The 24,240-nt window shown below is 43.7% G+C and overlaps 1 protein-coding gene and 1 long non-coding RNA gene across 4 annotated transcripts; one reads left to right on the top strand and one right to left on the bottom strand.

Annotated features, from left to right (window-relative positions):
- Window positions 1-696: 696 nt before the first annotated feature.
- LOC126994226 (uncharacterized) lies at window positions 697-2,286 on the top strand. The gene is made up of 2 exons (XR_007748901.1): window positions 697-841; window positions 897-2,286. It is a non-coding gene; the product is annotated as an uncharacterized LOC126994226 (long non-coding RNA).
- A 1,099-nt stretch (window positions 2,287-3,385) lies between these two features.
- On the bottom strand, window positions 3,386-23,185 carry LOC126994202 (signal transducer and activator of transcription B-like). 3 transcript variants are annotated; one of them, XR_007748890.1, is made up of 10 exons: window positions 22,788-23,185; window positions 21,896-22,157; window positions 20,802-20,904; window positions 20,051-20,341; window positions 19,217-19,354; window positions 17,537-17,692; window positions 9,786-10,001; window positions 7,519-7,709; window positions 3,836-6,996; window positions 3,386-3,677 (listed from the first exon to the last, which is right to left on the bottom strand). XR_007748890.1 is itself a non-coding variant. In XM_050853492.1 (9 exons), the coding sequence occupies exons 1-9, from the start codon at window positions 22,870-22,872 to the stop codon at window positions 6,885-6,887; spliced, it is 1,554 nt and encodes a 517-aa protein (XP_050709449.1). In that variant the 5' UTR covers window positions 22,873-23,185; the 3' UTR covers window positions 3,386-6,884. The 3 variants fall into 3 exon arrangements, 1 of the variants encoding a protein (XP_050709449.1); XR_007748888.1 differs by having other exon boundaries at window positions 3,386-6,362; window positions 6,515-6,996; XM_050853492.1 differs by having other exon boundaries at window positions 3,386-6,996.
- Between the last annotated feature and the right edge of the window lie 1,055 nt (window positions 23,186-24,240).

Raw genomic sequence — 24,240 nt, 5'->3', positions numbered from 1 at the left:
TCTCATACTCCAAGAATTGTGAATGTCATCTAGTTTCAGGGTCACATAAGGTCAAATTGGGTCAACTTTTGGTGAAGGAATCATGAACCACGTCAGTAACACGTTCTCATACTCCAAGAATCGTGAATGTCATCTAGTTTCAGGGTCACATAAGGTCAAACTGGGTCAACTTTTGGTGTAGGAATCATGAACCACATCAATATAACACAACAATCTCATACTCCAAGAATCATAAATGTTTGTGTCGCATGAGGTCAAGCAAGGTCAACGATTGGTGTGGGAAGTTGTGAACCGCATGAACATGACTAAACGAGGGATTTGTTTGAAAGGTGACTAACCCAGACGGCCACACACCTGTACACACCTGACTTTGTGGCCCATCCCAGGTGAGCCGTTACCTGTTGGCCGTGACTACACACCTGCCAATGCCACACACCTGTCTCCCAGCAAGTGACCGCTCTAAACACCTTGATGTAGTTCATGTACGCATTATACGTGTACACATTTGTCTAGATATGCTTGTGTGTGTATGGGATGTGTACATTTTTTTCCACACACAGACACACATGTAAGCATAGCCGTGTGTGTTTGTCCAGCCGTGTGTGCGCATGTGTGTGTACTAGTCAGTTAATGTTACCAGGAGGCACATGCATGCACCACCACATGTGTGTTTGTGTGTGTGTGTTTGTGTGTGTTTGTGAGGACACCGACACAGGGCACTGGCTGGCTTCGGCACACACCACTAATGCCTTAAAGCAAAATATAAACGACTGGCAACATTAATTTATTCTTCGAGGCAAAGTCAGATTTTTGCAACGTATATAATAACTTTTTCATTTAGGTCCTTCGAGGCAAAGTCAGATTTTTGCAACGTATATAATAACTTTTTCATTTAGGTCCTTCGAGGCAAAGTCAGATTTTTGCAACGTATATAATAACTTTTTCATTTAGATCCCTCAACAAGAGCTATTGGTCAAAGGAAAAGAGTTTACATTCCTATCCTATACTGCCAGGCCAAACAGTTATCACATTAACCATTGCTAGAACTAAACTCTAAACTAGACAAAACTTAAACAAACAACAAATATAAGTTTTCTCCAATCTTTCAACTAGACCTATAAGAAAAGAGCTTACGTTCCTACCATTCACTGCCCTGGAGACCAAACAATTACCACATTAACCATCGCCAGAACTAAACTAAACCCTAAACAGACTAAACCAAACTAAATCAAACAACTAATATATTGGTTAAAAGAAAAAGCTTGCATTCCTACCATTCACTGCCTGGAGACCAAACAATTACCACATTAACCATCGCCAGAACTCAGCTAAACCCTAAACAGACTAAATCAAATTAAACCAAACAACTTATATATATTGGCTAAAGAAAAAAGCTTACGTTCCTATCATTCACTACCTGGAGACCAAACAATTGCCACATTAACCATTGCGAGAACTAAACTAAACCCTAAACAGAGTAAACCAAACTAAACCAATCAACTAATATATTGGTTACAGGAAAAAGCTTACATTCCTACCATTCACTGCCTGGAGACCAAACAATGGCCACATTAACTAACACTAGAACTAAACCAAAGCTACACTGAACTAGGGCAGCCCAGTTAGGAGGCGTGCCAGCCCCAAGGTGCCGCAGCAAGCCAGTGCCCCGTGTGTGAGTGTCAGGACCCGAGGCCGTCACGCGCTCCGAGAACCAAACTGCTCAACACGTAAGTTTAGAGGTGGAGGTGAGCCCCAGCCAGGTGACCCAGGGGGGGACGCACTGCCCCCCCTCCCCCCCACCCACTCTGTACACTCCTGACCAGCTATACATGCCCATGGATTATGTATATGACCCCACAGGACTTGGATGAATCAATGAATAATCATGTATAAGACACAGTAATGTTTTTTATATACCTGGGACATCATTTTCCAGTTTTTACCTCACAGTGCGATGTATAAACAGGTTGTGTGCATACGGTTTGTGTTCCCTGTTGATATCTTGGACATGTTTTAATACTGTTGTGACAATCAGTTGGCCACACGCAGAGGTTGTGGGTGTTAGAGACGTCACAATGAGCTCCTCTAATATTTTGAAATAGTGTATCATTTTTACAACACCTATTGCTCTGCCACTTTGGATATTGTAAGCTTCAATTGCCCATCAATTTTTAACCTAACTGAATTTATAAATATGAAGGAATCATACTCCGAATTACTGGTCTATTCAATATGAAACTTTACCCATGCGATTTACCATGTATATTAAACAGTACGAGTCGCTACACCAATCCTCTTCTTTACCTTACCTTGCCTTGCCTGCCTCCCGGGACCGCTGCCTCTCCTTCCCTGCCGCCCGCCTCCCCCACCCTCCCGAGCTGCAGCGTCACACTCCCCTACAGACAGAACAAATGTAACCCCTTATTGCATGCACTCCGCCAGTAACGAGCAAAAACAAAAGACAGAAACAGAGAAAAGAGAAAGATAAGTGTCTCACCTCTTAATGAATACACTCCATCGTTAACTCTTGAGCTAAAACAAGAGGGAGAAACAGAGAAAAGAAAACCATATATGTCTCAGCCTCTTCATGAAAACACTTCATTGCTAACTCTTGAGCCGATACAAGAGGGAGAAACAGAGGAAAGAGAGCGATACATGTCTCAGTCTCTTATTGCATACACTCCATTGCTAACTCTTGAGCTAAAACAACGGACAGAAACTGAGAAAAGAAAACCATAATGTCTCAGTCTCATTGCATATACTCCATCGCTACCTCAAGCAAAAACAACAGGTAGAAATAAAGTAAAGAGAACATACAAAACATAAAACCCAGGAGTCTATCGGCCATTCATTACATTCCGGTTACTTTCCGTTCGTCCATCAGGTTCACGCAGGAAGGTCACGTCACCCTCGTAAACAGCCTGGGTCATTTCTTTAACACTTTACGCCTTTTGGTATAGTAGTTACCTTTATCATTCTAGCGTGTGAGTGTTATAAAATTGGCCTTGGTTTCCCTGCCTATATATTACAAGACGACTTAGAGCGGCGAGCAGCGGGCTTTCTTTTTTTTTTTTTTTTTCTTTTTTTTTTTTTTTACCCTTTTTGTTGCCCTTGAGCCGTATCCTTTGATGTAAAAAAAAATATATACGAGTTTTTTTCTTGATATCTCCAAAAATAGAAAAAAATTACTTAGGCAGTTCGTATAGGAGGGAACTGTATTATCTGCCTGAGATTTACCCCTTCTCTTATCTTTATTTTCATTATCTATTTATATCATTCATTTCTATACTCTCTTCTTGTACATTTTACCTTTTATTCTTATTTTGATGCGAGCCCCAGCAGACGCATTCACAGGCAGGCTTGATATCGACTAAACCACCTCAAGTACACCATAGATTTTATTACGCATTCATACAATCAATAAATATCTACATACATCCCACATCCCTCACATGCATAATACAACAGTGCTACTTAATGATACACTACTTAACGATACACTACTTAACGATACACTACTTAACGATACACTACTTAACAATACACTACTTAGAGGCTACAACAACCTCTTTACTCCCTTACGACAAGTCAACAATTACGTATGAGTTTCGCCTTAACGCTAAAACAACTTCTCCGGCAATAATCAACGCCCGACGCTTAATGTTAATGGTCTACACCTGAGAACGAAGCAATACAGGTTGATGATAGAGAGAAAAATCGTGGGTGAATGGACGGAAAGGGTTGGACGGTGAATTACGTATGAGTTTCGCCTTAACACTAAAACAACTTCTCCGGCAATAATCTATGCCCGACGCTTAATGTTAATGGTCTACACCTGAGAATGAAGCAATACAGGTTGATGCTAGAGAGAAAAATCATGGGTGAATGGACGGAAAGAGTTGGATGGTGAACGGACAACAGACAAGTAGGAAGATGACTTATAATATTATGTGAAGGAATGGAGGTTAATGATTGAAATAACATGGGTGAATGGACGGAAAGGGTTGGATGGTGAACGAACAACAAACAAGTAGGAAGGTGATTTAAATGTGGAGGAATGAATGTTAATAATAGAGAATAAAATCGTACGTAGGTGAATGGACGGAAAGGGATGGAAGGTAGATGAACAAGACAATTAAGTAGTAAGGTGATTTTTTTTTTTTTTTTTTTTTTTTTTTTACAGTAGAGAAAGCAGTTCAAGGGCAAAAAAAATAAAAAATAATAATAATGAAGGTTAATAATAATGAATAAAACCGTGGGTGAATGGACGGAAAGGGTTGGAAGGTAAACGCACAACAGGCAAATAGGAAGATGATTTAAATGTGAAGGAATGAAAGAGTGAGATCAATTGTATGGACGTGAGATGATGAGGATATTGAGATGACCCTTTTTTCTTTGGTGAGGTGCTTCAAGATATTCTGAACGCAATGAAAAAGAGATGATTTAAATGGGAAGGGATGAGAGAGTGAGATCAGCTGTATGGATGTGAGATGATGAGGATATTGAGATGACCCTTTTTTCTTTGGTGAGGTGCTTCAAGAGATTCTGAACGCAATGAAAAAAAGAGATGATTTAAATGTGAAGGGATGAGAGAGTGAGATCAGCTGTATGGATGTGAGATGACGAGGATATTGAGATGACCCTATTTTTCCTTCAGTGAGGCGCTTCAAGATATTCTAAACGCAATGAAAAAGAGATGATTTAAATGTGAAGGGATGAAAGAGTGAGATCAGCTGTATGGACGTGAGATGATGAGGATATTGAGATGACCCTTTTTTTCTTTGGTGAGGTGCTTCATGAGATTCTGAACGCAATGAAAAAGAGATGATTTAAATGTGAAGGGATGAGAGAGTGAGATCAGCTGTATGGACGTGAGATGATGAGGACATTGAGGTGACCCTTTTTCCTTCGGCGAGGTTCGAAAGTACAAAAAACAAACTTCCCCATCATGAAGTTCGAAAGTGCGAGGACAAAAAACTTCACCAGAACATAAAAGACTCACAAAAGCTTATGTGTCGCGAGTTACAAGTATCCAACACCTTACCTTAATGCTTACCTAATAGCCTGGTAACATTTTTCCTTAATTATTCCCTAAAACAAAATCACACTCATCACAACCGTTTCCACATACACAAAGTTGAGCGGAAACTCTTTAACCATATAACAACAAAACGATAGACTTCAAACTTCCTTCACTCTTCTCTAATTCAAACTTCCTTCACTCTTCACTAATTTAAACTTCCTTCACTCTTCACTAATTCAAACTTCCTTCACTCTTCACTAATTTAAACTTCCTTCACTCTTCACTAATTTAAACTTCCTTCACTCTTCACTAATTTAAACTTCCTTCACTCTTCACTAATTCAAACTTCCTTCACTCTTCACTAATTTAAACTTCCTTCACTCTTCACTAATTTAAACTTCCTTCACTCTTCACTAATTTAAACTTCCTTCACTCTTCTCAAACTTAAACTTAATTAAATTCACTCTTTTCTAACTTGAATAAAATAACTTACAGCCCTATTCCAACATGCACAATCAGGGTCGACTTTTTAGCTATACGAAAACAACACCATCGGACTTTAAACACTAATTGTACTCCACAGACCTGACCCTTCAACTTCAATACATATCATTAGGTACTATCAATACCTTTAAGTAATATCTAACAGTTTCCATCATGGGATTCTTATTAGGTAGCAAGATTAGAGTCAAATGCAATATTCCCGAGCGTAACTATTAATATCTAGTGCCTGGGAGATTTAAAACTAAGTGTGCTAAGAGTCAACAATGAAAACCACTAATAAACTTTCATGCAATCGATTTAACTTCTAACGCACTTCTTTACTGTGTGTTGTCTGGCATTTTGACTTTCCCGATTATCCGCATGACATCTGGGTATCACGAAACACACGAGAAATTAATCCAGATCCAGAAGGGAAAGAACAAAGGTTGCCACTACCAGGGATTGAACCAGCATCCAGGCATATGGGAAGCACCGTTGCCAAATTGTCGTATTCTGAACATTGCATTTATAATTTTTAGGCTCCAAGATTGTTGTAAGCACATAAATAACGATAGAAAATTAAAGTTATCGTTAAAACGGTTAAATACAGATGGTTTTCGTTCTTTTTGCTAGAGTTATTGGTCAGAAACTACGAAAATGCAATGCGATGTGGGAGATAATTTGGCAATGCTGATGGGAAGCCACTCCTCTCCGTACCCTGTTAGCTCAGCGGGTTCAGGGGGTGCTTTCCACATCAGGCAGGTCATTAAACAACAACAAATTTTACTACCGATACACCACAACAAATTCCCTTACACTCCACTGCCTTATTGATACTCCAAACAGCACCACCAACCTAGCCAAAGAAGTACTCTATTAGCTCAGTGGGTTTTGGGAGGCTTTCCACATCAGGCAGACTATTACACTTCAACAAATTTTACTACTAACACTAAAACAAACTTCCCTACACTTCACTGCCTTATTAATACTCCAAACAGTACCACCAACCTAGCCAAAGAAGTACCCTGTTAGCTCAGTGGGTTTTGGGAGGCTTTCCACATCAGGCAGACTATTACACTTCAACAAATTTTACTACTAACAAACTACAACAAATTTCCCTACACTTCATCACCTTATTGATACTCCAAACTGCACCACCAGACTCAAGTGTAGCGAGGAGAGGCGAGTAAAGGCTATCCATTTCTCGTCGTCTTCAAAAAAGTTAAAACCTCAATTGTGACAAATCAACACTTGCGATACGGATCTTACAACCCATCACTGTTCCACTACCCTACACTCCACTCCACTACACTACAGCCTTCCCAGCCACTACTCCGCACTCTCCCAGCCTGACTCACTCTCTCGTGCTGTCCCTGTCCTATTTCTTGCCTGGTTTCCTTGCCGTGTCACACTCAGAGAAGGTTTGGCTGCAGTTCTCCCCTCTCAGCCCTGCCTTCATAGCTGCCTCACTCTCGTTCTTCATATTGGAGCTGAGGAAGAGACGAGTAGGGATTATGAGTTATGATGATCGGGTTATGTGATGAAGTGAGAAGTGATGAGGTTAGTGTTTGTTATGTTCTGGTTTAGGTAGTGTTAGAGGAATGAGGTTAACCTGAATCCTGTTAATCTGGAAGTATATATTCAACTTTGATTTAACTGTAACCTCTTTTTAAAACACACATTGGAAGCCACACACCACCTAACCATCTTTTTTTCTCCCTTTTTCTTCCCTCTTCTCTTTTTTTTTTTTGCCCTCTACAGTAATGAATAAAACTATCAATATAAAACAAGAGTCGGACAGCTTTTTCTTCTTCTTTTCCTTTCTTTTCCTTTACTTTGTGTACTGAAAAAAATAACACCACACTTTTTTTTGCCCTCTACGGTGACAAATAAAACTATCAATATATAACAAGAGTCGGACAACTTTTCATTTTTATTTTCCTTTCTTTTCTTACTTTATCTATACTGAAAAAAAATAATAATAACACCACACATCAAAAGCCACCTCCCACCTGAGCATCTGCAGAGCCACACGCGGGAGGAGGGAGAGCTGGCCGGCGTGGGAGGTGAGGCGACACAGCACTCTCTGGAGGCAGTGTGGGTGTGCTCCGGTCAGCCCCTTGGACAGCTCCAGGAGGGCCGGGGCTGCCTCCTGCTTCACCGCCTGCTGCACCCCGTCACCGCCGCCCAGCAGGGAGATGGCCTAAGGGGGGAGAGAAAGGGGATATGAGACTGAGGGAGAGAAAGGGAAATGTGAGACTGAAGGAGAAAAGGGGGACGGGACATTAAGGAAAAAAGGCAAATGGGAGACTGAGGAAAAAAGGGAGATATGAGATTGGGGAAAAAAAAAGGGGAGATATGAGACTGAGGAAAAAAAAAGGGGGAGATATGAGACTGAGGAAAAAAAAGGGGGAGATATGAGATTAGGGAGCAAAATGGGATGCAAGATTGAGGAAAAAAGGGAGATGTGAGATCTTACATGCAGCCAGCTCCTTGCTCCTCTTAACCCTGGAACACAGTCGAGGACATGATTGTGACCCACCCCAACTTCGCACGCCTGGTGCATGCGCCCTATGCAGGCTAAACGGGTGGGGGCCCCAATACCTTCCTAAATGATGTGCTGTTTTGGTGGGAGGTGGTTGGTGCGTGCTCTTTTACTTTGTCAGATAATGAAGGTTTTAGCACAATAGTGTCCATGAATGTGTTCCCTTTGACAGTTCAACAAACAAGATGTTGTGCTGCTAGGAGGCTGCGGGTCACGGTGCTGCCCCCCACACACCCCTGGTCAATGGACATCTCTTAATTATACCTAGAGTCTTAAATTTTAAGTTTTCTAGAAAAAAATTACCTTTTTTTTCTTTTTCTTTTTTTTTTTTAGTTACCCACAAAAAAAATGCATTTTTGTTTTTTTCTTTCAGACTATAGTTGAAAGATTAAATTTTCAGGTGGTGTCTTACAAATTTAATAAAAGGAACTGTAAGTATTGTTTTTTCATTGTCCAAAAATTGGTACAAAATAGTGACCATGAATGTGTTACTGTAAGAAAAAATTGAATGTGTTCCATGGTTAATCTATCCCTATTATCTCAATCTACTTCTCTTATTCCTACTTTCTCTCTTCTGCATCTTCCTCACCTATTTCTCCTTCCCATCCCCCTTCCTCCCCTTGCTACATCCCCTCCATCCAGTTCATTGTTCTTCCTATCCCTTCCTTTATAACTCTACTTCTTTTCCTACTTTCTCTCTTCTACATCTTCCTCACCTATTTCTCCTTCCCATCCCCCTTCCTCCCCTTGCTGCATCCTCTACCTCCCCATCCAGTTCATTGTTCTTCCTATCCCTTCCTTTATAACTCTACTTCTTTTCCTACTTTCCCTCACCTATATTTTCCTCACCTACTTTTCCTTTTCCCTTCCCATCCTCCTTCCTCCCCTTGCTACATCCTCTACTCTCATCCATCCAGTTCATTGTTCTTCCTATCCCTTCCTTTATAACTCTACTTCTTTTCCTACTTTCTCTCACCTATATTTTCCTCACCTACTTCTCCTTTTCCCTTCCCATCCCCCTTCCTCCCATTGCTACATCCTCTACTCTCATCCATCCAGTTCATTGTTCTTCCTTTCCCTTCCTCTATAACTCTACTTCTTTTCCTACTTTCTCTCACCTATATTTTCCTAACCTACTTCTCCTTTTCCCTTCCCCTTTCCTCACCTTGGCAGCCATTCCTCATACACCTCCATCAGGCTTCTTTTTTTCTTAACCCCTTCCTCTTTCTCTCTTGATTTACTTCTCTTATTTCTACTTTCTCTCACCTGTATTTTCCTCACCCATTTCTCCATTTCCTTCCCCCTTTCTCCCCTTGCTACATCTCCCACTCCCCCCATCAGGCTCCTTTTTTTCTTAACCCTCTTTCTCTCTTGATTTACTTCTCTTATTTCTATTTTCTCTCACCTGTATTTTCCTCACCTGTTTTTCCATTTCCTTCCCCCTTCCTCCCCTTGCTACATCTCCCACTCCCCCCATCAGGCTCCTTTTTTTCTTAACCCCTTCCTCTTTCTCTCTTGATTTACTTCTCGTATTCCTACTTTCTCTCACCTGTATTTTCCTCACCCATTTCTCCATTTCCTTCCCCCTTTCTCCCCTTGCTACATCTCCCACTCCCCCCATCAGGCTCCTTTTTTTCTTAACCCTCTTTCTCTCTTGATTTACTTCTCTTATTTCTATTTTCTCTCACCTGTATTTTCCTCACCCGTTTTTCCATTACCTTCCCCTTTCCTCACCTTGGCAGCCACACCTCCCACCCCTCCGTCCGGCTCCTTGTTCCTGCCGCCAAGCTCATTGTACCAAGCGTTCATGGCCGTGGGGCTGTGACGGCGCCTCCTTGCACCTCTTCCCTCGTCTCCCTCCACCTCGTCCTCCTCCTCCTTAGCCTCGTCAACTCCTTCTTTCAATTCCGTTTCTTCTCTCAAAAATGTAGATGTGCCCATGTTGTCTTCCTGTAGAATGAGAGATATTTTTTAATGCTTCACTTTATCACAGAAACAAAGTACTCCTCTTGTCTCACTCCGTATCCTCTTCATCCCCCTTTTTTCAATTCCCTTTCTTCTTCCATATATGTAAGAGTGCCAAAGTTGTCTTCCTGTAGAATGAGAGATGTTTTGTAAGGCTTTAATTTATATCACAGAGAAAAAGTACTCCTCTTGTTTTCCTCCTCCTACTCTTCATCCCTTTTTTTCATTTCCCTTTCTTCTTCCATATATGTAGGAGTGCCAAAGTTGTCTTCCTGTAGAATGAGAGATGTTTTGTAAGGTTTTAATTTATATCACAGAAAAAAAGTACTCCTCTTGTTTTCCTCCTCCTCCTCTTCATCCCCTTCTGTCATTTCTTTTTCTTCTCCCAAAAATGTAGTGGTGCCCGAGTTGTCTTCCTAGAGAATAACAATATTTTGTCACACCTTAATTCATTACAGGAAAAAAGCACTGTAGGCGAGGAACAATGGTGCTGGGAGTGAGAATTGTACTGAGAATTATAAAACGATGTCATTCTCTCTCTTAAGAATGTGACTTTAATAGAACAGCAATATTTGATCATAACTTAACACAGGAAAGAAAGCAAGAGAGGTGATGAACAATGATAATGGGAGTGAGAATTGTATTGAGAATTATCAAACGAAGTCCCTCTCTCTCTTAAGAATGTGATTTTAATAGAATAGCGATATTTGATCATAACTTAACACAGGAAAGAAAGCAAGAGAGGCAAGGAACAATGATAATGGGAGTGAGAATTGTATTGAGAATTATCAAACCAAGTCCCTCTCTCTCTTAAGAATGTGATTTTGATAGAATAGCGATATTTGATCATAACTTAATTTATCACAGGGTAGAAAGCAGGAGGCAAGGAGCAATGAATGAAGGAGAGCGCATTGACTTAAAAAATATAAAAAAATGCATTGTTCTCTCTTAACCCCTTGAATGCAGATTTCCTGCAAGACATCACCAAGCTACAGGAATGGAACAAGAAGTGGTTGCTACAATTAATTCAGTGAAGAAAAATGTAAACTCATGCATCTTGGGAGGGGATATCCAGCATACTGTTGTGCTGGAAGCTTCCCCCGGCGACCATAGGCCTCTAGAAGGCTCCCGGAGAAACGAGCAAAGGGGCGGGGAGCAGCCGTGAAGGCGGGCATTCCAAGCGACCAGGCGCCAGGCGGGAAGTGTTGCCAACTCGCATATATTTTTGCTACATGTTCTTGTATGATCTGAAATATACTGTAATATTCTAGACTGTACTGTTCTGGATATATATAGGAGAAGAGGGCGAGAGAGGGCCAGTCCCAGTCATAGTAAGCTAGTGGTAAGTGAAGAGTCAGAGTGAAGTGTACTACTAAGGAAGAATATTAAACTACAGAAGCTGTGCAAAGTGTTTACATATCTCCCTCCCACGGAGTCTCCTGACGGCGACACGGAACCCAAGTAACACGTCCGGCATAACAGTGGTGTCAGGAGTGTAGGCATTTGTTTTTCGCCATGGAGACTCGTTCCCAAGCTGCCCAGAGGGACGACATGTTGACTGAACTTTTGGAAGCCTTGAGACTACAGGGGGAGAAACAAGAAAGAGCACAGCAACAACAAGAAAGAGCACTCCAGGAACTCAAAGAACAACAAGAAAAAGCACACCAAGAACTCAAAGAACAACAAGAAAGAACACTCCAAGAACTCAAAGAACAACAAGAAAGAGCACAGCAACAACAAGAAGGAACACTCCAAGAACTCAAAGAACAGCTAGAAGATCGCTTCACAGGATTACAGCTACAGCTAAAAGCAGTACAAGATGGAAGTGAATCAGTGCGAAGAGAAATGACTGATGTGACCACGAACTTGGGACAACGCCTGATAGAAGTGGAGAAAGAACACACAAATCTTCAACAAGAGATGGAGGTGGTACAGGAGACGACACACAAAGAAATATTAGAAGTGCAGGGAAAGGTGAACCGTACAGAACAGGCAGTTTGTGATGTAAGTGACAGAGTGAAGGCCCTCGAAGACTGCTTGGCTGGAAACAGACAGCCAGTGCCTGCAGGGGCTAGTTGTACCCAAGATGCTTCTTCTACGCAAGTCCGGGGTAGTTTGAGCCCTGTTTCGCCTGAGTTTATCCCCGCAAGAAGTTTCGCCAGCCCCATGAGTCTGCTGGGTTCGCCTGTTAGAAAGAAGCCTCAGGAGTTTGATGGCAAGGTCTCCTGGGAGGCTTACCGCGCTCAGTTTGAGCTGTTGGCAGCCCGGAACGGATGGGATGACCAAGAGTGCGCGGTACAGCTGGCCACTAGCCTGAAAGGGGCGGCGCTGGAGGTCCTTGCTCAGCTCGATAATGCAACAAAGGGCAGCTACAGCGGGCTGGCACAGGCGCTGGAGCAACGATATGGGACCAAACCAGAACGAGCTCTTCAGGGTTAGGTTCAGAACCCGCAACAGGAGGCGCGGCGAGTCTCTTCAGGAACTCGCTCAGGACCTTGAGAGCATGGCACACAAGGCATACCCAGGTGCCACCCCTGACCTGCTGACGGTTTTGCTGCGTGATCAATTCATCGATGCCCTGGACAGCCCTCAGCTGAAGATACAAGTGAACCAAGCTAAGCCAACATCAATGCAGGAAGCTCTGGCACGTGCCATGGAGTTTGAGTCCTTTGTTAGGTCTAGCTTGTCAAGCTTCAGGGACGACTCGACTTCTGGCTTTAGGGCACGAAAGGGCGCTGTCAGCGACACAGACAGGTTCCAAGGAACGTGCTGGTACTGCGAGAAGGTTGGGCACAAGGAGAACGAATGCTATAAGAGGAAGAAGGAATATGAAGGTGCCGCTAAGAAGAAGCCCAGGGAAGGACCCAAGTGCTGGACCTGTGGAAAAAAGGGGCACTGGATGAATGAGTGTCGGAAAAATGTGCCCCCAACGAGGGACCACCACTCGGGAAACTAAGAAGGACTGGTTCACGGGGGCAACGACCAGTCTGTCCTGTACATGCCCCGAAGATATCAATGTGCAGGAGAACCACCATGACGAGCTGCCAAGTGGAGGGCAAGGTTGACGGAGTGTTGTGGCCTGTGGTCGTCGACACAGGCTCGGAACGCACATTGGTGCGGCCTGACGTGGTGAGTCATCGTCGGCTTCCTAAGACGCCGCATCGACTGTGCGGAGTCACAGGACACTACGCAGAGCTCAGAGGCCCAGTGGACGTGAAGTTTGAGCTCGGAGGAAAGGAAGAATTCCTCTCTGTGTACGTGGCCGACATGGATGACCCCTGCATCCTAGGTATGGATTATCTTGTCTCCCACAGGTGCGAGCTGGACTTCCACGCTAAGCAGCTGACTGTAAGAGGAAGGAGGGTGCCACTGACGACTGTGAACAAGGAAGACCTGCCAGTGACGGTCAAGCGCACCACCATTATTCCTCCGAGGTCGGAGATGCTGTTACCCTGTCAAATTACGGGTGCCCCCACGGCTAGCCTGTGTGTGGTAGAGAGTGGAAGTCGATGCCCGGTAGAAAACGGGGTGATTGTAGGCAGTACTTTGGTAGACCCTGCTGCAGCGGAAGTGCCTGTCGTCGTGGCCAATGTCTCCTTCAGCCCAAAGAAAATAAAACAAGGGACCATGGTGGGGTTGTGCCAAGAGATCGACCAGAAACCAAGAACCTGTGTCTGCAGGAGAACCCTGACGAAGCCCCAGGAGGAGCTGCCTGACTACCTGCGCGACCTGTTTGACAGGAGCTCCAAGTGTCTAGAGGAACCCCAAGTGGAACAGCTCAGGGAGCTTCTCGTGAGAAATGCAGATGTGTTTTCCACAGGAGACCTGGACTTGGGGTGTACGGACCTGGTAGAGCACCACATCGACACAGGTAGCCACCGCCCAGTGAAGCAAGCTCCTCGAAGGATGGCACCAGCCCGTCGCAAGGAGATGGATGAGGCAATGGATGATCTCCGGCAAGAAGGGTTAATCGAGCGGTCCAGCAGCCCGTGGGCGTCTGCTGTAGAGCTCGTCAGGAAAAAGGACGGTTCCCTCAGGTGCTGCGTGGACTACCGAGCCCTCAACGATCTCACCATCAAGGATTCATACCCACTCCCACGGATCGACGACACGCTCGACGCCTTGGTGGGCTCCAAGTGGTTTTCAACACTGGATATGAAGTCTGGGTATCACCAAGTCAAAATGGCGGAACAGGACAAAGAGAAAACAGCCTTCTCCTACGGTCAAGGCCTGTGGCAGTTTAAGGTCATGCCCTTTGGCCTGTGCAACGCGCCGGCCACGTTTGAGCGGCTGATGGAGAGGGTGCTGGAGGGACTTCACTGGAAGACGGCACTCATCTACCTCGACGACGTGATTGTCTTTGGCCAGACCTTCGAGCAGGAGATGGAAAGGCTATCAGAGGTTTTCGCCCGGTTTAGAGCTGCACACCTTAAGCTCAGCCCGAAGAAATGCTGTCTGTTCCAAAAGGAGGTCCAATACTTGGGACACATCGTGAGCGAGTCTGGAGTACGCACTGATCCTGAGAAGGTGGCTGCGGAAAGGGACTGGCCGACACCCACCAACGTGAAGGAGCTGCGGAGCTTCCTCGGGTTGTGCTCATACTACCGCAGGTTTGTGAAAAGGCTTCGATTGCTGCACCACTGCACCTCCTGACGAAGAAGGGGCGCAAGTTTGAGTGGACAGCGGAAACTCAGGTTGCCTTTGAGAAGCTCAAGGAGGCCCTCATCAGCTCGCCCGTACTCACCTACCCAGACCCCTCTAAGCCTTTTATGCTGGATTGTGATGCCAGTGATGAGGGGATTGGTGGAGTGCTATCTCAGGCATGTGCCGACATGGAACGGGTTGTGGCCTACTTCAGCAAGAAGCTCACCCCAGCCGAGAAAAACTATTGCGTGACCCGGAAAGAACTCCTGGCAGTAGTCAAGAGCCTTGACTTTTTCCATGCTTACCTGTACGGTGCAACTTTCACCATCCACACGGATCACGCTGCATTGCGGTGGCTGAAGTCACTGAAAAACCCTGAGGGCCAGCTTGCTCGCTGGATAGGTAAACTAGAGCAGCATCACTACACTATTGTGCACCGATCTGGACTAACACACGGTAACGCGGACAGCTTGAGCCGGCGCCCATGCCTACCGGAGTGTCAACATTGCCTCCAGAGGGAAAGCGTCCAGAATATGTGCCGCCGCACTACAGTGGAACAGACAGCGGAGGTGCCATGGGAAGACTTGGGAAAACTGCAGCGGGAGGACCGAGATCTGAGACCAATTATGGAGTGGCTGAGTCAGTCGTCAACGCGACCTGGGTGGGAAGTAATCTCGAGAAAGCCCTACCACCAAGAATTACTGGACTCAGTGGGACACTCTTCGGATAGACGACGGGGTGTTGCAGCGACGCTGGGTCTCTCATGATGGTCTTGACCACTACTGGTCCACGGTGTTATCTGTGAATTCCCGGGAAGGCGTCTTGAAAGAAATGCATGACAGCATCACCAGCGGACACCTAGGGGTAAAGAAGACACTGAGTCGCCTGCGCCAAAGGTTCTACTGGGTTGGCATGAGGAAGGACGTGGAAGAATGGCATCACGCGTGTGAGGTGTGCTGTGCAAAGAAGGGCCCCAAGAAGCGTCACCGTGCCCCTGCAACTATACCAGGTTGGAGCCCCATGGAACGGGTGGCAGTGGATATAGCAGGACCCTTGCCTCTGACGACGAACGGAAATAGGTACATCTGCGTCACAATGGATTACTTCACCAAGTGGCCGGAAGCCTACGCCATCCCTGACCAGGAAGCCACTACCATCGCCAAGGTTTTGGTGGAGGAGTTCTTCTGTCGCCGTGTGCCTAACGAGCTCCATTCCGACCAGGGAAGGAATTTTGAGTCAACAGTCCTTGCTGAGTGCTGCAAGCTTCTGGGTATCAAGAAGACCCGGACCACCCCTCTGCACCCACAGTCAGATGGAATGGTGGAGAGGTTTAATTGGACGTTGGGCCAGGAGTTGGCCAAGCAGTGCAACAATGATCAGTCTTCATGGGATCAGAAGCTGCCTGCGCTTCTCATGGCCTACAGGTCTGCCGCCCACGAGACTACGGGGTATTCACCGGCAAAGCTGATGTTTGGACGTGAGCTGCGATTGCCGGTGGACCTACTGACAGGAAGGCCTCCTGGGGAAAGCCTTCCAAGGACGCCTCAGTTTTGCCCGTCAACTAGAGGAACGGCTGGAAGAGGTGCACCATCAAGTCCGAGGTGCCTTGAAGTTCTCCGGGGAGGCCATGAAGCGCGGTTACAATATGAGGGCAAGCCACGTTGAGTTCAAGGAAGGAGACCGAGTCTGGCTTTACAACCGGCAGAGGAAGAAAGGACAGTCTCCGAAGTTACAGAGCCCCTGGGAAGGCCCTTACACTGTGCTAGAACGCCTCTCCGACGTGACTTACCGAATCCGGAGAACGGAAAAGACCAAGCCGAAAGTTGTCCACCTCAACCGCCTATGGAGGTACCACGGTCCGGGAAACTACACCTGGAACAACTACAGACACCCAGCAGCCGAATTTAAACGCAAGGGACGTCCAGGACCGAGAGGAGGTCGACGACGACGTAGGCCTCCTGGCCCTTTCAGCCGAGGGAGATAACCTCCGGCTTCGGCAGATGTTCCAGGGACACCCCAAGAAGCGGACGACGAGGCGCACCAGGAGACAGACGCGCAGGAGGCAACGAACAGAAGACAGTGACAACGCAGGCGTCCACAGCGATACGACTATTATTATGTTTGTGATTAATTCTCTTATGTTTGTACATAGTTAAGTGTGTGATCGGTACGATCACAATTTAGAGTGGGGGTTAGTGTTGTGCTGGAAGCTTCGCCCGGCGACCTTAGGCGTCTAGAAGGCTCCCGGAGAAACGAGCAAAGGGGCGGGGAGCAAGGCGAGCCGTGCGCCCACGGGCGCGACCAGGCGCCAGGCGGGAAGTGTTGCCAACTCGCATATATTTTGCTACATGTTCTTGTATGATCTGAAATATACTGTAATATTCTAGACTGTACTGTTCTGGATATATATAGGAGAAGAGGCGAGAGGGCCAGTCCCAGTCATAGTAAGCTAGTGGTAAGTGAAGAGTCAGAGTGAAGTGTACTACTAAGGAAGAATATTAAACTACAGAAGCTGTGCAAAGTGTTTACATATCTCCCTCCCACGGAGTCTCCTGACGGCGACACGGAACCCAAGTAACACGTCCGGCATAACAATACCAATACCACATGGGAAACAATCCACTATCCATCACAGAGGCAAAGAAAGACCTGGGACTATATGTTACCAGGCTACCAGTGAAGGCGAAATCCGTGCCAATCGCAGCGGACGGGTTAAGAATGTGATTTTAATATATTAGCGATATTTGATTAAAACTTATCACAGGAAAAGAAGCAAGAGGGACAAGGTACAATGACTAAGGGAGTGTACAATGTCTTAAAGGGTTACAAAAAGATGAACAGCTCTCTCTTAAGAATGCAATATAGTTGAAGCTTACCTCTGGGAAGGCACGCTGCCCTCCAGACGACCAGAAGTTAAAGGGTGAGTACTCCTTGAAGACCTCCACTAAGAGAGGCACGAAGGACCCGAGGGAGGGAAGTGGGAAGGACTCAGACTCACCCTTCCCAAACTGTGCCTCTTCTGCCTCAATATCCTGCAGAGTAAAAAATAAAATAAAAAATAAAAAATAAATAAAATAAAAAGATGCATGATAAATATTTCTTTCTATGATGACTTAGTTACTTTTGACTTTAATTTGACACTTGATACCCAAAAAACATGAAAAAAACATAAAAACACAGCTGGAACCCTACTCCTATCTTACCTAACCCAGCTCACACTCCTTCCCACCCTGCCAAACACCATGCCAATCTTCCCCTGTGCCTCCCTGCTAACCTAACCTTGTCTAATCTCCCTCCCTGCCTGATAAACACCCTGTCTCTCTCTATGTCTCCGTGCCAATATGCCCACCCCATTCTTCTTCCTTACCCATAATCTCCCTGTCACTCTCTCCCTGGCAATATATCCAGCCCATTTCTTCTTCCTTACCCCATAATCTCCCTGTCACTCTCTCCCTATCTCTCCCTGGCAATATATCCAGCCCATTTCTTCTTCCTTACCCCATAATCTCCCTGTCACTCTCTCCCTATCTCTCCCTGGCAATATTTCCAGCCCATTTTTCTTCCTTGTCCCATAAGCTCCCTGTCACTCTCTATCTCTCCCTGTCAATATTTCCAGCTCATTTTTTCTTCCTTACCCCATAAACTCCCTGTCACTCTCTCTCTATCTCTCCCTGTCAATATTTCCAGCTCATTTTTTCTTCCTTACCCCATAAACTCCCTGTCACTCTCTCCCTATGTCTCCCTGTCAATATTTCCAGCTCATTTTTTCTTCCTTACCCCATAAACTCCCTGTCACTCTCTCTCTATCTCTCCCTGTCAATATTTCCAGCCCATTTCTTCTTCCTTACCCCATAAACTCCCTGTCACTCTCTCCCTATCTCTCCCTGCCAATATTTCCAGCCCATTTCTTCTTCCTTACCCCATAAACTCCCTGTCACTCTCTCCCTATGTCTCCCTGTCAATATTTCCAGCCCATTTCTTCTTCCTTACCCCATAAACTCCCTGTCACTCTCTCCCTATGTCTCCCTGTCAATATTTCCAGCTCATTTTTTCTTCCTTACCCATAAACTCCCTGTCACTCTCTCCCTATGTCTCCCTGTCAATATTTCCAGCTCATTTTTTCTTCCTTACCCATAAACTCCCTGTCACTCTCTCCCTATCTCTCCCTGGCAATATATCTCGGCCCATTCTTCTTCCTTACCCCATAAACTCCCTGTCACTCTCTCCCTATCTCTCCCTGGCAATGTATCTCGGCCCATTCTTCTTCCTTTTATCCCTATCTCCTTCTCTCCATCCCTATCTTCTTTCCTTTATCCCTACCTTCTTTTCTGTATCTTTATTTCCTTCCCCTTATCCCTATCTCCTTCCCTCTCTCCCTGTGTCTCTCTACTAACCATCCCTTTGCTTAATATCCCCTCCCTGCTTACCCGCCACTCTTTCTAAATGTCTCCCTGCTAATTTATCCCAGCAAATCCCCTCCCACCCCTGCCTAGCCTGCCACTCTGCCACTCTTTCCCCCTGCCTCCCTGCTACACTACTGCCCCGCCACAGCCTACCTGAGCAGACCGACGGATCCTGGAGGGGCTGGGGTCCTGTAGGAAGCTCATTATGGAGGAGATCATCTGTAGGCGCGATGCAAGGAAGCCGCTCACTCCTAAAGGCTTCCCGTCGGCGCTCATGCGATCTATCATTTGCTGCGGAGGAAAAAATATGTGAGTATGTGAGTGAGTGTGTGTGTGTGTGTGTGTGTGTGTGTGTGTGCGTTATTTGGCATGAAAGTATCTTTGGTTCATATTCTTAAAAATTTCCGTAATCAAGCGCACACATTTGCCAAGGCTTTCATGGGTGTTGTGGACATTTCCATGGGTAGTTTTATGACCCTGGTGGTAGTTTAACCCGGTAGCAGCGACGGGCCAAATTTGTGGCTTTAACGTGTAACAGCGATGGGCCAAATTTGTGCCATGATATAGACCCCAAAAATAGATGGTACATAAACTGATCACAAATGCTTTGATATATATTATGAAATGGTTTGTGTGAGTGATGATTTTTTCACATGTTTCTCGCTTAGGGGAACCATTAAGAAACATGATCCCTGCAGCTACTGGGTTAACAAAACGTCTGCACCATGAATATAAAAAACAACACTTATGACAACCCAATCAACCTCCTTTTTGGCCTTTGAGAACAGTTGATGCGAAAAGCAGAAGTGTCAGAATATCAACCCTTCTCACCTTCCTCACTATCCAATGCATAAAACAAGAAAAGAAGGAGAAAAGAGGAGAAAGGAAAAGAGGAAAGAATAGAAAAAATAAACTGGCAGAGTAAATTTTCACACCCTAGAGTTATCATTTTTCAAGCTGCTTCCTTTACTATAAAAAAAATCTTACCCTCTTCCTCATGCCGAGAGCTTGCGGGAGTCTGATGAAGAAATCCTCGAGGAAGGAAAACGCCCTCAGCACTCTGCCTTGCGACCTTCCTGTGGCCTCCTCCTCCTCCTCCTCCTCCTCCTCTTCCTTCCTCTCCTCCTCTCCTCCCTTCACTGGTTCCTCCTCCAGGTAAGATGTGATGTAGCGGCCTTCCTCCTCCTCCTCCTCCTCCTCTTCCATGCCCTTCCCATTCCTTGGTGCCAGAGGGAGCGAGCGTCTCTTCCTTCCATTGGTGTTATTCTGCAAAACGTCCTGTGAGAGAGAGAAGGATTCCGTTACTTGTAGGATTATAGGAGTGTGCTGCCATTGCCTGCCTGTTTTGTGTTATGAGTTAAAGGAAAGAAAGAGAAAAAAAAAGGAAAAAAGATGATGGAAGCAATGTTTTTTTTTTTTCCATCACAGGTAATTTTACTGTTTTGCTTTTTCTCAAACTAAAGGACTTCTAAAACTTCACCAAGAAAAAATATACAGAGCAAAAAATTCTTGTACATAATATTTCTAAGGTAAATAAATGGCAAAATCTATTTTCTATATGTTTTCTTCGGTGCTTCAACTGTCTCCATCACTGTGCAAAAAATAATAAAGATAATAAAAAGATCGGCTGCAACTCTTTTTATCTACATCCTTTTCCTGCCCTCAAGCCGTCTCAGTCGCTGTGAAAAATAAAACAAAAAAAGATAAGCTGATGAAATAATAAAATTCTCTTCACTACCTGGATCAAGTTGAGGAAGTAGAGGAAGCCGAGCAGTGCCAGGGCAGAGAGTGCCGGGGAGGAGGCAGTGCTGTCGACCGCTGCCGTGCCCGTCCCATACGACCTGGAGGGGAGGTGGAGGACATAGAGATGGATAGCCTTTTTTATTTTTTTATTTTTTTATTTTTTTTTCATTTTTTTTTTTTTTTACATTAAAGGAAACACCTCAAGGGGAAAAAAATAAGTACGAGGAGGCATTTAGATACTGTATATTGTTTTCTTGCCTAATTTCTTTACATTCATCAAGTTGAAAGCAGATAAAAACAACAATCTCTCTATCTTTTCTGTTCCCTGTCATTGAATTTCGTCTCTTTTACAGTAATCATTATTATTATTATTATATGAATCAATGAAAGTGACCTGCCGGAAAGCAAAATGCTATAAGCCAAAAGGCCCAGCAGGCGACACTTCACCGATATCAGGAAAAACAGAATGAAGGAGAAAGCAAAGAATAGGAAGATGGAGAAAAATCTAGTAGGTAGTGAGCTAAGAGAGAAGAAAGGCGTTCACATGTATTTTAAATGTTTAGTTAAGTAAGAAATAAAAATAAAATAAGAAGATAAGTTAAAACAATAGAACAAAATAAAATAAGACAAAATAAATGAAAAATAAAAAAATACATAAATAAATAAAATTAAATTAAATTAAAATAAAAAGTTAAAAAAATGTTAAAAAAAAGGTAAAATAGGCAAAAAAAAGCTTCTATATCTATTACCCAGGTGAACTAACCCCAAGAAAATACATTACCAGTAGAACGTAAGATAAATAAACGATACTATGATAGAAAATAAACAATAAAGTGGAAAATAAAGCAAATAAAATTATGCCACAATACCAAATAGAGTAAACAAACAACTAACTAACTGAAGAGATAAATAGATGGGTTTTCTTACAGCAAAGGAGACAGAAAAAAAAAAAATGATGAAAAAAAAAAGCCTATTACTTACTGCCCCTAAAAAGATTGGAGAGGAGTTGCCGAAAGAGAATAAATAAAAGTAAAGTAAATTAAATAGTAAAGAAAAGAGAAAGTAAATAAAAATCATGCATCTACTAACGTGTATGAATTGTGTTTCTGTTCAGGCGAGGTCGTGGAGAACCCATATTGCCCTGTTGTCTCGGGGTACTGCTGATCACTGGCGCTGAAGGACTGCTGCCGCTGCTGCCCACTGCTGCCCGTGCTGTAGCCGAGACTGTTGGTGCTGTAGCCGCTGTTTATGCTGTTGTAGTTGTTGTTGTTGTAGTTGTTATTCAAGTTGTTGTTGTTGTTGTTAGTGCTAAATCCAATGCCGTTTCCGATGTTACTGAAGAGCTGCTGGCCTGTCGAAGAAGAGGTTATGGTTTTTTTTTTTTTTTTTTATTATTATTTACAGCAAGGAAGACAGCTCAGGGGCACTAAAACAAAGCAACAACAAAAAATCCCGCCAACATGGAATTTTTATTTACGTATATATATCTAATGAGAAACGTAGCTGTAGTGACCATCTGCACAGCGAGGTAACCGTTCAAGCCTAAATACCATCAGCCAAAACAACACAAACACCAACCCAAAACAGGCAACATAAACAGGTAACACTTCAGCAGGTTGTCCAGTACGTGAAATTAACCCGGTAGCAGCGACGGGCCAAGTTTGTGGCTTTACCGTGTACCAGAGACGGGACAAATTTGTGCCACGACATAGACCCCCAAAAATAGAGGATGCATAAACTGATCACAAATGCGTTGATATATATTATGAAATGGTTTGCGTGAGTGATGATTTTTTCTCATTATTCTCGCTTAGAGGGAAGGGCCTTTAAGAAACATGATCCCCGCAGCTACTGGGTTAAGTCAGAGTGGACAGATGACCAGGTGGAGAGGTTTAATTAGAGAACTAGCCACAGAACCACGTGCGGAACATTGGAGAGGAAAGTAATGTAATTGCGAAAGGCTTTTAATCAGTTACCTCACCTTGATTGAAGCCAGGTGCTGCTGATACTGCGCTCACCACCACCACCACCACCACCAGCACGACCTGTCCACGCAGCATCCACATACTCTGCAATGATAAGAAGATGAATAAGAATAAGAATAAGATGAATTAACTGATTAGAGTTATCATACCATCGTACATTTCAATACACCGGCCTTTTATCTCTCTTATCTTTTACTTCTGAAATGATAAGAATGTGAATTAGAATATGAATAAAAAGAATTGGGTGACTAGTTGAATTATACCATTATACATTTCAATACATCTCTTATCTATCTTATCTTTTACTTCTGAAATAATAATAAGATGAATACGAAGAATGAGAAGAAGAATTAACTGATTAGAAGAGTTGTCGATCACACCATTGTACATTTCAAAACATCTCTTATCTCTCTTATCTTTTACGTCTGAAATGATAAGAAGATGAATGTGAAGAAGAACACAAAGAAAAAGAACTGACTGATTAGAAGAAGTATACCATTGCACATCTTGACAAGTCTCTTCACTTTCTTATCTTTTCTCTTTTCTCTTTCTTGAGTATGAGAGATTAGAGATAAGTTAGGTTAGGTACAAGAATAAGAAGAACTGACTGATTAAAAGGTCAAGCAATGCACATCCCAACACATCTCAATTTCTTATCTTTTATCTTTTTCCTTTCTTAGATGTGAGATTAAAAATGGGTTAGGTTAGGTTAGTTTAGGTTACAAGAAGAAAATTTGACTGATTAAAAGAAGTATACCATTGCACATCCTCTTTACTTTCTTATCTTTTATCTTGTTCCTTTCTTGAGTATGAGAGATTAAAGATAAGTTAGGTTAGGTACAAAAATAAGAAATGACTGATTAAGAAGTTCTACCAATCAAGGCACATCCCAACACATCTCCTCACTTTCTTATCTTATATCTTTTTCCTTTCTTAGATATGAGAGATTAAAAATGGGTTAGGTTACGATAGGTTACTTTAGGTTATAAGAAAAAAATGATTGATTAAGCAAGGTCAACCAATGAACATCCCAACACATCTCCTCACTTTCTTATCTTATATCTTTTTCCTTTCTTAGATATGAGAGATTAAAAATGGGTTAGGTTACGATAGGTTACTTTAGGTTATAAGAAAAAAATGATTGATTAAGCAAGGTCAACCAATGCACATCCCAACACATCTCCTCACTTTCTTATCTTATATCTTTTTCCTTTCTTAGATATGAGAGATTAAAAATGGGTTAGGTTACGATAGGTTACTTTAGGTTATAAGAAAAAATGATTGATTAAGCGAGATCAACCAATGAACATCCCAACACATCTCCTCCACCTTCTTATCTTTTTCCTTTCTTGGATATGAGAGATTAGAGATAGGTCAGGTTAGGTTAGTTTAGGTTATAAGAAGAATTGACTGATTAAAAGAGTTCTACCGATGTTCAGACATATCTCA

The sequence above is a fragment of the Eriocheir sinensis genome, chromosome 7 (assembly GCF_024679095.1).
Source record: "Eriocheir sinensis breed Jianghai 21 chromosome 7, ASM2467909v1, whole genome shotgun sequence".
Taxonomy (NCBI): domain Eukaryota; kingdom Metazoa; phylum Arthropoda; class Malacostraca; order Decapoda; family Varunidae; genus Eriocheir; species Eriocheir sinensis.
Note: the sequence above shows the minus strand (reverse complement) of the source record. Positions and strands in the feature narration are given on the sequence as shown.